Source organism: Cucurbita pepo, chromosome 1 (genome assembly GCF_057944985.1).
Source record: "Cucurbita pepo subsp. pepo isolate OVF chromosome 1, ASM5794498v1, whole genome shotgun sequence".
Classification (NCBI taxonomy): Eukaryota; Viridiplantae; Streptophyta; class Magnoliopsida; order Cucurbitales; family Cucurbitaceae; genus Cucurbita; species Cucurbita pepo.
The window spans coordinates 16,126,800-16,142,453 of NC_141798.1; the positions used below are offsets into that span (position 1 = coordinate 16,126,800).

The 15,654-nt window shown below is 34.4% G+C and overlaps 2 protein-coding genes across 6 annotated transcripts; one reads left to right on the forward strand and one right to left on the reverse strand.

The window, feature by feature from the left end:
* Positions 1-5,342: 5,342 nt before the first annotated feature.
* On the forward strand, positions 5,343-7,909 carry LOC111806898 (uncharacterized). The gene is made up of 7 exons (XM_023692422.2): positions 5,343-5,647; positions 6,069-6,335; positions 6,432-6,487; positions 6,633-6,711; positions 6,798-6,936; positions 7,154-7,267; positions 7,471-7,909. The coding sequence occupies exons 2-7, from the start codon at positions 6,139-6,141 to the stop codon at positions 7,660-7,662; spliced, it is 777 nt and encodes a 258-aa protein (XP_023548190.2). The 5' UTR covers positions 5,343-5,647; positions 6,069-6,138; the 3' UTR covers positions 7,663-7,909.
* LOC111806873 (protein ESMERALDA 1) lies at positions 7,856-13,763 on the reverse strand. Of its 5 annotated transcripts, none has more exons than XM_087127572.1 (11): positions 12,987-13,123; positions 12,281-12,354; positions 12,095-12,164; positions 11,060-11,127; positions 10,819-10,907; positions 10,253-10,450; positions 9,765-9,969; positions 9,516-9,683; positions 9,261-9,428; positions 8,979-9,169; positions 7,856-8,590 (listed from the first exon to the last, which is right to left on the reverse strand). In XM_087127572.1, the coding sequence occupies exons 2-11, from the start codon at positions 12,350-12,352 to the stop codon at positions 8,428-8,430; spliced, it is 1,392 nt and encodes a 463-aa protein (XP_086983698.1). In that variant the 5' UTR covers positions 12,353-12,354; positions 12,987-13,123; the 3' UTR covers positions 7,856-8,427. The 5 variants fall into 5 exon arrangements, with proteins under 5 accessions (XP_086983698.1, XP_086983700.1, XP_023548154.2 ...); XM_087127574.1 differs by having other exon boundaries at positions 12,258-12,354; XM_023692386.2 differs by lacking the exon at positions 12,281-12,354 and having other exon boundaries at positions 12,987-13,763.
* Between the last annotated feature and the right edge of the window lie 1,891 nt (positions 13,764-15,654).

The following is a 15,654-nucleotide window of genomic DNA, read 5'->3' on the forward strand; positions in this document are numbered from 1 at the left end:
TTTCATCCATTAATATCAATATTTTTTTTTTTAATTTCAAAAATAGTTTTTAATTAAAACCTTAAAAGTAATAATTTGATGAATAAAAATTCTGAATTTTGTAGGTTTAGGTGTGGGCCCATCAGAGTATACAGCCATTACTGCTATAAGGCCCACACGTTTTTCCTTGCATGGGCTTACCATGAAAGCCCATTCAATAATTTAATGGTCCATTTGTAATTGGTGAACTTATTACAAACAAAATAATAATAATAATAATAATAATAATAATGGAAAATAAACACTCAAATCATATTTAAATAAATGATGAACTCAACAAAATGAGCTGATCATAATTCTACTATTTTCACTTGCTTATATGTCTATTTTATAGAGATTGGGTAATTTGGAGGAATGATGGACCTAAATTGTGTAACCGAATCAAAGAGAAAATGAAGACCAAGCTCAAAACGAGAGGATAGTGTGTCAATGCTTAAGGAGCGTCACAACGCTCGTGCTGAAAGCTTTCAAGCCAAATGACCCATCCATGTAGTGTCCAGACGCTATTTTCAAGTGTCTCAAAGCTTACATATTCATGTTAAGGACATTGTGGTCAATATCGTGACAAGGCAGGTGCTCAATAGTGACACAACGTCACGATGCTAAAAATAAATCTACCTTCTCATTGAATCCAATACGTCTTGACACAACCTTGTGAACATGTCGAATAATTTACAATTTATGTGTCCTATCTAAGAAAAGGAAAGCTTAATGTGTTGTGTCTAGGTTTTTAGGTACTTTAGAGACATTACTTCATATGGTTTCACATGCAGGGTTCATTGGTGTGTTATAGAGGAAGGGGTGAGAGTTTGGGCATGAGGAAGAGCAGGTGAATCAGCTCCAGATGTTGACCACGTGATCCAATTGCCTACAAAGAACACACAACAGTCCCCAAAAGTGGATACCTTCTCATCGGTGTCCGACGCTCAATATGTGTCTGCCAAACCCTACAAAAGGAGCATGTCAGGATGTTTAAAGGATTACATTTCAAGTCGCATAAAATCCGCTTCACTTTCTATTTTAGGGAACATTTGTAATCTTGACCTAATATCATTCATAGTAAAAGTAAAGTCACAAGAGTTCAGACTTATCATATATAAGGTTGGTAGTTCTTAGAAATAGAGAATTAAGAGTAGGAACAAAGAATTTCCATTTAAAAAAAAAACAAAATAATGAATTTTCTGACCTCAAATACCATTTTAAAATTTAAATTGTTATAATTATTTAATTTAAAACTTTACTTTTTTTTATTTAAAAAAAATTAAACAATAATTTGAAATACCCCACAAAAGAGATTTGGATGTGATGGATCCTCCCTATCCTCATTTCCATTTTCATGAAAACTATTCAATCATTCACCATCACAAACTTTTCTCTCTCTTCATACATACATAGATACATACATACATATATATATAATTATTACTAAAATATTATGAATAAATGAATGAATAGTAAGTGTTGAATCCACAACTTCACCATGAACCAATGAATTTAAAAGGATAAAAAATAAAAAAAAAATAAAAAGAAAAAGGTAGTAATTGTTGGATGATGAAGTCCCACATCCACTAATTTAGGGAATGATCATGGCTTTATAAGCGAGGAATACTAACTCCATTGGAATGAGGCCTTTTGGGGAAACACAAAGCAAAGCCATGAGAGCTTATGCTCAAAGTGGACAATATCATACCATTGTGGAGAGTCGTGTTCGTCTAAAAGTAATTTTTGGTGAGATAAAAAGGAAGGAAAGGTTAAAAAATAGGTGGTTGGGGTTTAATTTATGGAGGGGCCAGGGAGGCAGGAAAAGAGAGTGAGGTAGTTGTTGTCTCATCAATTTTCTCTCTTTTCAAATCCCAACCAAACCATTTATTTCATAATTCTATATATTTCCTTCATTCATCAACTTTTTTAATATTAGATCAATTAATCTAAATTTATTATTGTTTTTTAAATATATAATTCAATAATTTTTAATTAAAAATTAAAAAAACAATAATAATAATCTAAAACCTAACATATTACATTCAAGACAAAGTTTTTATTAAATTATTAGAACACTTGTTTGGATTAAATTTTTTTATAAATTGAACAAATTAATTTTAATAGTTAAATTGAAATACATGACGAATTTAATAGCAGGTTTGATTAGAATGAAAACAAAATTCAGGTGCAACGCGGCGTGATGGATTACGATAGACTGCGGCATGCACATCGTATCCAGTACGTCCACGTGGAACATTACCGCCCGTCAAATCTCCCATGGCAGAAAGAAATTGCATCGATCTTGAGATAATTCTCCAATCAACGGGCACGATCTGATGCGGTCTGCCAGATGCCAAAAAAATGCGTGTGGATTAATTGTGCCTCAGTGGGGTTTCTGTTTTAAACCGTTCACTATAATAATAACTTTCATTAATATATAAATAGTAATCTCTATGTTTCAGAAATTTATTATTTGTCTTCTCACAATTTTCTTTTTTTTCCTAATAAATCCTTTCAAATTTTTATTGTTGGATAATTATTTGATAGAGATTTGGTAACTGAACACATTAAAATCCATCATTATTATTATATTTCTTAATGAAATCATGTTTATTGACGCCACTAAAAGACAAAAATACTAATAATCAATTGATTAGTTCCATCATTTTTTAAATACAAATACTAATCTTTTTTAAAAATAATAATCATAATTTATTTAAACATAATTTTAATGATTGAGAAGAGATTGCCATTTGATAATTGATTCCATAAAATTGAATTCTTTGTTATATTATATTAATGAAAAGAAATGAGTATAAATTCTGTTACAGTGTTCTTGCAGTGGTTAAGAAGAGAATAAAGAAGAAAAAGAATTAATACAGAGAAAATTAAATCGAAACGCAATTAGTTTTTGTTACAGAACGTACAGAGAAAAAGAAAGAAGTACAGTAATGGTAGATAGAAAGAAGGAAAGAAAGAAGAGCATCAAACAATTAGCTTTCGAAATTAATTTCTCTCACAAAACTAATTTTTTATGCTCTAATTCTTCTCCACAACCAAATTCAAACCCTCTCCCAAGATCTTAATCTACCCATCTTCTAAAATATTCAGAAAATTTAAAATTTAAAAAAAAAAAAAAATGGATGAACTTAGTTGTGAAGAGGATTCGGACCCGTGTGGATTAACCGCTTGTCGTCGGTGTAAACGGCGGCGGCAGCGGCTGAGGTAGGACGGTGGTGGAGGAGCTCAGGTGGGGAAGTTGCATGTGATAAGGACGGCGTGGAGAAGTGGACTAGTTTCCTTGACGTCGGGGGCGGTGGTGGTAGATGAAGACAGAGAGTCGGCGGAGGAAAAATGAGGAGGACCCAGAAGAAGAGGAGAAACGCGGATGCGGTGGTGGCTGCTGAGGCGTGGGTTGGTAGTGTCATTCCGCCGGCGTGAAGCGGCGGTGGCGGTGTTTGTTTGCCGAGAAAAAAGAAGAAAGTGGAGAGAAAAACATAGAGAAGAAATTGGTGAGTGTGTTATGGGTTTAGGCACATGATGTTAAGGCTAATGTTTGAAAATGTTTGCCAAAATATTGAACTTTGTTTTGGACATTCTTGGTCTCTGTTTTTTTTTTATTATTTATTATTAAAAAAGTAATTTAATTAAATGTGGGACTGTCAAGTATTAATAGCCGATGTCTCCGGGCAAAAAAAAAAAAAAAGAATTAATAAAAAGTAGAAGTACCAAAATACAATATAGAAAGAAGAGAGAGGTGCGTGCGTTGGGAAGCGAAAAGAAGGGCGTCCGTACGGATTTCATGGAAAAAGAAATAAAAGAAAATTCAGAACAACAACAACTCTTTTTCTCTAAGATTTGGTTCTGTGTTGGGTTTTCCCATTTCCATGTTTTTTTTTTTTGTTTTTTTTTTTTCCCTAAATATTTTATGTTCTAATGTCAGAAATTGAGTACGCATTGGTTGACTTTGGAACCAACATTTAAACAAATCTACCTATCCTAGTTATGTTTTCTTTTTTGGGTTGATCGAGATTAATATCATAGTCTATGTCTAAGGCTCACATTAAAATTTTGAAATTCAGATTTGACCACTAATGCTTCATCGTTTTCGATCATGTTACTGATTATTTGTTTTTAAGAGTGGAAACTATCTCTATAAATTAACACGAGTTTTTCTATCATGTTTTTGTCTTTACTCACATGTATTATAGAAAAATTTTGAGGCCATCTACTCCAAATAAAATACGTTTTACCATAATTGAGCTACCGAAAAGAAATAAGTAACTTATTGGTATATGTAACAACTTTCAATTTTTTTAAGTCTTTTTTAATTATACTTTGATTTGATTCATTCTAATGACCCATTAAGTGAAAATAACAAACCATTTATTACGAAATTAACACTACTGTGGTAGTAGAATGATGGGGAATAATTTAGTTTAGGTATAGGGGACCTTTTTGTAATTTACTTATTAATATACATTGGTAGTATAGTAATTTATATTAATTAATTAATTAATTATTATTATTATTTTTTTTTTTTTTGTAATGTTCATTATAATAGATTTCTTTTCCTTCCCACCTGATTTATTTTTTCTCGGAAAAATTTTCTATATTTGTTTTGTGTCATTTTTCTTTCTCTATTTTCCATTTTTATATTATTATTTCATAAAGATTTCAATAATGAATGTAACAATGTACATTAATATAGATCTTCCTATCCACCATAAATATAAAATAGAAATATTTCAAATATCGATTCCTATAAAGATGCTTAAAAAAAAAAAAAGTTACAAAACATATTCAATTAATGCAATCTAATGTAATAAAAAAAAAATTCAATTCAAAACAAACTCTCTCCAAGTTTTCCATCTAGGTTCATACCCACACTCTTTGACGTCGCAACTCAGCCATCCTCATCACTTGCCAATCTAGCAACCAACTAAGACCAAGATTTTAGTCGTAAGTGCGTGCATTCGTCCTCCAGCCCAATTCCAGTTTTGGCCCACGACCACTTTTCGTGACTCAAGCCATGAACAGAAATTAGTTTTAAACTTTTAAAGGTACACACTTAAAAAGAAAATATTAAATTTAAACCAACTTTCAAAAGTTACTGTTAGGAACCATAAATCTCCACAATGGTATTGAGCATATTTTTTTATTTATAAATTCATGATCATTGTGTAAGTAAGCGGAGATTCGATTCACTCCTAACCATCCTCAACCGATGGGAATCTAAATTCAAAATAAAAGTTAAAAAAGTATAATTGAAAAAATAAATTTGTTGAGTCGATCAGGACTGTATATTGGGATGGCTTTTGACGCAGGCCCTGTGGTTGAAAAATGAAATGAATTCTTCCCTCTTTTCCAGCGATTTTGGGGAGGTTGAGCCCTACCGGGGCGCTTATGATTCGGGAATGCGAATATGCGCGCCGTCCAACAAGAACATTCTTTTCACTAATTCGCATCTTCTTATTCTTATTCTGATTCTTATTTTGATTCTCCTCCATTTTCCACTTCCAGCACCCAAACTCCACTTTATCTCGCCTCTGAAACCGAACCACCGCGCCTCTACTCAATCTCGCCGCCGGCATCTCCATCAATATATTCGTCGTCTTCTTTCAGGGTACCTATAATTATTACCCATTGTATTCATGAATGAAGTTTTCTATTTCTCTCCCCTTTCGTATCTCAAATATTTTCCCTCAATTTCAATCTGGAATCCCTTCTGGGGTTTCCCCTTTTTTCTGTTTACTTTCCTGAAATGTCGGATTTCTTAGGCCCCCATGCGTTCGTTTCATCTTAAGTACGCGTCATGCCAATGGGAGTTTAGAAATGCCGACAAGGTGTTTGATAATATGCATCATATTTGTTTTCCCTCCATCCTGCTTCCAAATTGAGCTTCCAATGATTAAAAAAACAAAGATTAAATAATGGGCATGAGTTTTTTTTATTTAACTTTTTATAATTTTAAATTTTGTTTTGGGAGGTGTTCTTCAGTGATTTGATTTAGAAGTGAGTTATAACTCTGATTTTTACTTGTGCAGTTGCATATAGGAGTTTGGAGTGGACACAATTATTTTGTTCGATGTCAGCAGATTCTTGCTGGCATTGAAAATGATTCAGCTTATTACTGAAACTCTGATGGGTGCCCAGAATAAATCGAACTCTTGTAGAGCCCTTGAAGGTCTGCATGGGGTTACTGTTGTGCCTGATTCACACTTCGCGCTGGATGAGACTACACGTGATGGGAAGTTTTCTCAGTTGAATTGTGGAAGTTCAGCTTTAAGTGTGAACCAGCCATTGATAATGCAGTAAGTACACACCCAGATTTCCACCAGCTTTAATTGGTTGAATGACAAAATGTTACCATGCCATTGTATATTAACAGCTTTTTTCATGATCTTCAGATGGGTATGGGAGCAAAGACCATCCTGTTTGAGACCTGTTGGGGGTTGTATACAAGGTATAGTCTTGAAATTGTTTCACCTGCGTAGCATGTTTTCCTGAAATGTTCTCTGGAGGAGGCTTGAACCTAGGACCTTGAGAGTTCTCTAGCATTATTTATAGAAAATTCCTAAATATTTATCCTTTTGTTATTTTGTTGGTAGGTGATCGGAATCTGGCTGAGAGGGTGGCTAACGTGCTTACCTCACTTCCTTTTATAGCTCTAGGAATTCAGGCACCAAGGTAATGAGTGCTGAAAGCTTTGTTGCAACAATAGATGCATCTGTCTTGGTGTTTGTCTGATTATTTGAGTTTTATTTTGAACACAGGAAGAATTTCTCAATGAAGCTATATGCTAATTCATTGATTGGAGTTGGAGTTGCCTCAACTTTATATCATTCTTCCAGAGGAAAATTGAGACAATACCTTAGATGGGCTGACTACACAATGATAGCTACAGCCACGGTGGTAAGTTCAAGTCGAATTGTTTACTGAAATAGACCAAGTGGCTACTTTTCTGGGTTGCCAACTCACCTAAGGCATAAAACTTGCTACCGTGGGCTCTCTCTAATGTTAAAGTATGATTAGGCTTTATGCTTTGAGTTCCTTTTGTATGCATATTTGAAGTATCAATTGTCCAGGACAACGCTTGATATACTGGTAGTCATTCTAAACTATGTTGCAGTGTTTGACAGGAGCTCTCAGAAATGACAACCCGAAGTTGTTGATGGCTGCATCTGCATTTCTATTGCCTTTGAGACCTTTTACGGTTTCTGCTCTTCACACTGGGATGATGGAGGTAACCTTTTGGTGTCACTGTTATCTACCGCTCATTCCTTTACATGTTTCAATATTCTTTATATTTCTGAAGTCAATTGGCAGCATTCTATAGAAAGATTTGTTGAATGAAGCTTCATTTATCAATCCTTTGCAATCATAAGTAGAATATTATATACGTTAATGGTTTACTTATGTAACTTACCTTTTTATTTCATGACTCAGGTAATATTTGCAAAAAGAGCTTTCAAGGATCCAGATTTAAGGATGGCTCACAATGTGCATAAGATGTCAACAATATTAGGTGGTGTACTTTTCATTGCTGATGATGCTTTGCCCAAAACTCCATTTATTCATGCAGCTTGGCATCTTGCTGCTGCTGTTGGTGTTGGAACCTGTAATAAGCTTCTTGTATAATTGTTCACAAGAAACATAAATTCGTCGACGTCTCAGTCTTTCTTTCTCAAAGAGCAGCGTTGTACCCTTGGAAGATTATCTCTGCTGGTCATTATTTATCGTGATCCAGGTTCGATCAATGATCGCTCTATTAGATTAGTGTTTTTTTCCCATGGAATTGTAACTTATTCAGGAGTAAACAAGAATAGCTATGTAAAAAAACTCATCTCTGAAAAGCTTTTGAATGTAATGAATAAGCAATTGTTTACATGTTTTGTTGTTATAACAACAGAGATATCCAAAACGAATATGATAAGATATATCTAACAAAACTACACTCACACTTTTACAGTATTGATCTGCACTCTTAACCTAAAACCTATCACAAAAATCTCAGGAACAATGGGAAGAAAAGAATAACTATGGTGAACAAACAAGTGTTTTTCTACAGCTTGTTAGATACAGCAGCTGCAGTTTCAAAGGTAAAACAAAAACAATGCCTCAGCCAAAACCTTACAAATGCTCTCAACCAAAATAAACTGCGGTCGTCCAAATCTTAGAAAGATGTAACTCCTCACACAATCCTATTTTCAGAAAGAACCAGATCAATATGACCCCCCTACTACAAATCCTTGAAGATCCCGAATCAGGGTGTGCCCTCTCGCCGTGTTGAAAGGGAAAAAAATGAAAGAATTACAAAAGAAAATGGATGGTTAGCAGCAATATGTGTTGGCAAGATTACATTTCTAAGGGTATATGGCCCCATCGAGTCTCCCACTCTGAAAATCAAGGGGCTGATGACGATTTCATAGCGTTTGATTTGTTGGTAAAACACATGCAATCTGGACAAGGGAAGGTGTATATCGAGTCGTTTGGTCTTTTGAGCTCAAACCCCTTGGAATCACTATGACTCCGCATGATGAACATATGTCTCTTAAAACTTTTCCATCTGAGAAAATGAAACAAAAAGGAAATGATAGTGAAGTCGTATCACATATGTACCTGAAAGTAGCATTTGAAAGGATACCAGTAGCCAGCAATTAATGCAACATGTTTTGATGCTTTATAATTTCCGAACAGATACTCGTTGCATAGTCCATTTGATTTAGCGTGTCTAAAAATATACAATACAAACTAGATGGCATACCAACCAGACCCTAATATTTTCCATATGACCCTCGCCACCGAGACCAAGTGTTCGTAAGGGTGACAGGTTTTATATTGTGCATGTGTTATAGCATCAGTTGGCTTGACTGTTCAACATATATAGGGAACCTCATATTAAAAAACTATGCTAATCAGACTTGACTAATACGATTGACACGAGTAGCACGTACCCGGTTGTAGGGTTATCGAAAAGTAATGCTAACTTTCGCTTGTCCGGCTTGACCGTTTTGGAGTGTCCACCGTACAAGTATCTTCTATGGCCAATCAGAAAATGTGGGAAGTTGCCACCCTGTGTTGTCACAAATACCTCGCTGTGGAGACAAACTGTATAGTCTATAGCAGCCATCCTGGAAGAAAAACTCTGATAACAAGAACTAGCAGCTTCAATAAGAGACACAGAAACTAGCTCTCCAATCATAAAACAAATAACTGAGAATTCAAAATCACAAAACCTTGAATGGAGAAAGTTCTTCAGGTGATGCCAGCATTTCCTTCGTAAGCAGATTCGGAAACATCTCCAAAAGCGGAGCCATATTTCTCTCAGCATCATATATCTTTCCTGACGCCAAATAAATAAACGTGCTATTATCGAATCCCATTCCCCTAAGCATTAAGCCAACCTGTTGAATACAAGAAAACAAGACACCTGATCTCACAAGAACACACTTTTTAAAAATTTCATTTAGTATAGCAGACACAGCAAGCACCTCTAAAGGAGTCATTGGACATTTCCCGTTAACCCTTATCGCACCGGGACGTATAACTCTACCGGGTTTTGTGAACTTCCCTTTCCATCCTTTTTCTCTGGCTGCTTTCATGTCTTCCACTTCTTTAGACCCACCATCAAAAATACAACACGAGAATGCAACCATATCCTGGCACATCATGTTAACCAAGTTTAGGTTTTCATTAACTCAATTATGGGATCAATATACATTCAAGCTTTCAAACAGTACCTCCTCAAAGCGAAGATGTACAGAAATATACTTCCCACCATCTCTGGCACTGCGTTCTCTCATCCTAGCAACCAAAATCTCTCCCAATGATAATATAGGAGTAGAGAATCTCAGCGCTCTATAATTTGCTAAACATCGAAGGCGTTGAACAGCAGGAGGAGCATCAAATGATAGTCGATTTGCAAAAGGCGAAATTCTTATGACCCTGTAATGAAACTCCAAATTATGCCAGAAACTAAGATCAAACTATTTACAGCATGGATTATAACAACAAGATTAAGATCCACAAAACATTACAAATGGCGTACACCACTTGTATACAGTTCGTCGTAGATATACATTATCTGCTTGTTTTTCCACAAGAAAAACTAAAAAGCAGTACATGTTTTCTTTCTCGTCACACAAAATGAGAATAAAAATATGATGGGGGGAAAATATCTTCCACAAACATTTAACCACAAGCTAATAGTCAGAACAGAAACACTCACAGTTCATCAAGTAATCTTGGAAGCACAGTATCCCTGTAGTAATGAATGGACGACCATGCCTTTATTCTGAAGTTGTAGACATTAGTCATGTTGTGGTCGAAGCGTTCCATAATGTATTCTGGAATCTTGTTTACAATGCGCACATCATTCTCTAACGTCTTGATAAAATATTCCTCGTCATATATTTCGCTGAACTTGCTGAACAACAAAATACAATATTAAATCAATTAGCCTTGAAACACGGATGCATTGTGCAGATCAATGTACTACAAGCCCATAAAGTCGAAATGGAAGGAAAGCCAAAGGTTAGCAATGACAAAGATCTTCCTAATAACCTCAAAAATGTATGATACCAATTAACTAGGAATCTAGCTAAAAATGGATGCGCATACTCAATAATAAATAATGTTATATAGAACTTTACAAATCCAAACAAATACAACCAATTTGTATGTTATTGACATAAGCTGACAGCTTTACAAAGGTTTATAGAATTCTAGCCTTTTCTTAGAACATTAACATCAAGCATAGTAAAAGGTGGTACAATTTGTAGTCCAAAGACATACCTAGGATCTCTCCAAATGCTGTGGAAATGAAAATTAGGGATTACAAGTGTTGCATTTAGATAGCCAGCCACAGCAACTGCATTGCATATCTGCAATACATAGATAACAGTAATGACATAGAATGAGAAAAGGCATTGTTTACAGAGAAACCTAGTTTCTAGGGAATGGTTTCTTTCATGGGATTGGGGTAGTAGGTGGTTTAAGGAAATAAGAAAGTAATGATGAGGTAAAAGAAACCAACTGATGTTCTTTGCTGATTTAGACCACCGTTTGCCTCAACATAAATATATCCATTCGACTCCGGTAGGCCTATCAAAAATTAAAGAAACCACAAATGAAATTGTGAAGAATAAAAGAAACAGAAATTTAAATAAAATTTAGTAGGCTTTATGTAACAGCCCAAGCTCACTGTTAACAAATATTGTCTTTCTTTGGAGTATCCTTTTCAGGCTTTCCTAAAAAGTTTTTAAAACGCGTCTGCTAGGGAGAGGTTTCCTTTGTTCCCCTCTCCATCCGATGTGGGATCTCACAATCCACCTCCCTTCGGGGCCCATTGTCCTCGTTGGCACACCACCCGGTGTCCACCCCCCTTCGAGACTCAGCATCCTCGCTAGCACATCGCACGGTGTCTGGCTCTGATACCATTTGTAACAGCCCAATCCCACCGCTAGCAGATATTGTCTAATTTGAGCTTTCCCTCAAGGTTTTTAAAACATGTATGCTAGGGAGAGATTTCCACACTCTTATAAAGAATGCTTCCCCTCTCCAACCAATGTGAGATCTCACGCGTTAAGGGAAAAAGGCAAGTAATAAAATTATTTTTAAAAAATGCAACATTTCTAAACAAGAAAGGGCATAACAAGAGTAGGAACACATATCAATAAGTAAATTCAATCACAGGTCTTAAAAAGGCATCTCATCTGAATAGTAATCAGTCTCTCAGGATAAGTTCATTACTCATAATATGATCACAACAGTGGTAAAGGGAAAAGGTTATAGGAGGGCAGTGAGTAGAAAAAGTAGCAATACTGCAATATCAGACGAATTTTGTAACACTCTGACGTGATATCAATCATTTAGAATGGCTTCAAAGATGGTGCCGCCTCTCAAATTGGCTTTGAGCCTCAGGGATCAGACACTCACCTCTGGCATGAAGTGATATCCAGAATAAAAATGGAATAGAAAACGGGCTTTGCTTGAAATGCAATTCAAAATAATGAAACATTTCCTAACCCCCTGAAGAAACATAAAATGGAATAGAAAACAGGTCTCTTACCTCCTGTGGAACTGCTGATACATGGTTTCCACTGACCACCTTTATAAGAGTGTTTCCATATCGTCGATATCTGCGGTTATTTTGAATATTTCATGTCACAAGAATCGCAGAAAAGATATCGACACGTAAAATTCATATCATAACATCTTCATAGAAAAAATACATTAACAAATTTTCTTATCAGACTTTTATCCATAGGAGTTTCAGGCTTCTGTTCATCCATTTTGAAGAAACCAGCTTTGAGTCCCGACTAGCCATATCTGTAAGACAAAACAGAAGCCTAATTCCCTTTTTCCCACTCAAATACCATGTCCTACGACTCAACCCGAGCTCTCGACAACGCCATGCCATGCAGTCATTTCACACTTTCTAGTCATTTCCTTACAGCATAAAACATGCTCATAAGTGATAAGCTTCCAACAGATAGTTGTTTGAAATCAAAAAAAAATATGTAAGAAATAAGAGTTACTAATCTATCTCATATCAACAAAGTCCCTCCGATTGAATAATCACATTTGAAATGTTTTGCCCCACAGAGAAAAAGATGAAAAAGTGAGAGAACTCAACAGAGAACGCATTTCTTTTCCATGAATTCAGGAAAAAGAATTCATATCTTGAGCATCACTCATTGGTTACTAATTCATCGACATTCAATAACCAACTATTAAAGGTTCCTAACTATGAAGAGTAGATCAAGAAAAGATGGCATATCAAATTAAGGAATCCACAAGAAACCACCAATCGAACTCAATTTGTAAAGGAGAAAAGCAACAAGAAAACAGGACACCCACGTCCGATTCCAATTAATTAATCAATTAGCGACTATGCAAAAACAAATCAACCCCACATCAAGAAACCCATCAACCAATCGGAATTGGAAACATAAACGAACCGCATCAGTGGAAGAGTTATCAGCATCCATGTCAGAGCGCAGCTTGGCGAAGAGTTGGGGACTTCGATAAACAGAGCCAGCAGCAGGGCGATGTTTGATGACTGGAACGACATCGTGAGAGACAGTGCCCATATAAAGAAGCATACTGGAGATGTAAATTAGAGGGGCAAAAAGGAAGATCCCTTGGCGACGAAGCAAAACGGAGAGGATTAACCAGGCGAGTCGCTGGGGAAGGGTCCGACCCGGTTGCTGAGCTTGAGTGAAGCGGCCGCCCTTAGACCGTGAATGCCGCAGCCGTGGGGACCGAAGAGGCGACTGCGGCGGTGACGGAGTTGAGTGGCCACTGCTCGGCAGCCGATTATATGGGTGCATTTGGTTCCACCCCAGAATTCCACTAATCTACATCACATAGATGAAAATGCACTTGAACTCACAGATTTCTCAGAATAAAAGGGAAATTGAAGAGACCCTTTTCGTAATTGATTAGAGGGAAGATGCAAACGATTATGGGGGAAATGGAAGAGGTTGGTATTGTGAGAAGAAGAAAATGATTTGGTTTATGGTTCCAAAGCGGAGAATGGAATGGAATGGAATGGAAGAGAATTACTTGTTGCGTAAATCTCCTCCGCCTGTTTTTCTCATTTAAAAATCATTCCATTTTTTCTCATAATCAATCTTCGTCATCCTTAATTTTTTCATCCCACTCTCTTAACGAACTTTCTCGTCTTCAACTCTTTTATTTTGTTCTTCTTCCTTCGCTTTTCTTCATCATCTCCTTCTCTCTCTCTTTTTTTCTTCTTTTTAGATTTTTCTTTTCATTCTTGTAACTCAATGTTTTTTTTTTTTTTTAAATCTCCTCCTACCATCTAAGATTTATTTTTTATTACATTAAAAACATTAAATACATGTAAATGATTATAAAAAAGTAGAAAAGAAAAAAAAACTTTAGAAATTTTATAGTTAATGTATAATCTCAAAAATTTATTAATTTGAAAAAATCCCAAACTTTATCATAAACAAAAAAGGATATATTCGTCTTTTAATTTTATGTTGATTGAAATATCATAATTGTTTACGGGCGTGATTACATAAATTATGTCTTTTAATTTTAATGGTTAAGATGTTTTTGTGTTTGGATGTCTATAAACTTATTAAATGGTTAAGATCTTTTTATTTATTTGTTTTGTTTAGTTCATAATTTGACTTAATTAAAATTAAAGTTGAAAACACATGGTTTATAGGCCACGTGTAGGGAGGATATAGTGCCACATGGGTGGGGTGGCAGGTAAGTGGTGAGCCACCCGATTTGCTTTTGTCCCAAGCAGTAGAAGAAAGCAAGAAGATTTAGATTAAATGAAGACGTGGAAGGTGGTGAGCTGGAGGCACGAGGCAGCCACCACAATTGTCGGGAAATCCCACGTGTCCACATGTTCTTAAATCTTAAAATGCAAATCTCACATTTTTCTTTCATTTTGGTTCTCTCACGTTATTATTAGAACTATTATATAATATGATTCTTCTATGGTTGAGTTACAAATACTTTTTTTAAATATTTATGATCGAGAGACATTTGTACTGTGATTTTTCACAATCACGTCCATAAATACGATACAATTTTATTGATTATTAATTACTTAATAATTAACATTCCTTTCCTACATTACACCAACTAATTGCTCTACACGGCCATGGACGACCTTCTACATTACACTAATTACGTTTTTTTTACATTTAAAACATTATCTTATCTAAAACTAAATTAATATTTAAGAACTAATTAAATATTTTAGGAAAATAAATATCTAAACACAAACTATACTTCTTTTAACATTAAATTAATTTCTTAATGTTTATTTCAATTTGAAATCCCTGCATTTAACATGGTTTTTTTTTTTTTTTAACTAAAAAATTTACGATAACTTTTCTACTTTTAATTTTTTTTTTTTTTTTTTTTTGTAGAAAATTTTTAAATGTCTCAAATAAAAAATAAATTTAACTGCTATACTCATGTGTCAATTTGAATTTCATAAAAAAATCAATAAATTATTATTAAAATTTTTGTATTTGATAAGAGAGAATTTTACCTTTTTGTCTAAAAAGATTTTTGTTTAGTAAGAGAGAATTTTAACCTTTTGTCTATAAAGGTCTTTTTAGACCAAAAAAAAAAAAAAAAAGTGAGAATTTTATGTTTTTTAAAACCCATACAAAGATGGTTTTTAACTATCCTTTATCCCCCCCCCCCCCCCCCCTCTCTCTCTCTGTTATTTTGTATCATTTCTTTTATAATTATTTATTTTTCTTCATTTTCTTTCACGTTTAATTCTTCTTTTACTTTCTTTGTTGTATTTTAAAATATGATTCTTTAAAAATATATATATTTCGATTTTTTACCATTATTATTATCCTTTTTATAACTTAACTTATTTTATTTTCTCTCAATTATTTGTTTTTGCATCTTTTGGAATTTCCTTTTCACTACTTATTTTTATTTACTAATTGTTTTATAATTTTTTTTATTTATTAATCATTTTCAAATAGTTTATGAAAAGCTCATAACGATTGAAATAAAAATAACTATACTTCGAAATATAACATGTATAATTAATTTTTAATATAAATTTTAAAAAAATATATTATTTATAATTAATGAATGAAAACTTTCATTAGT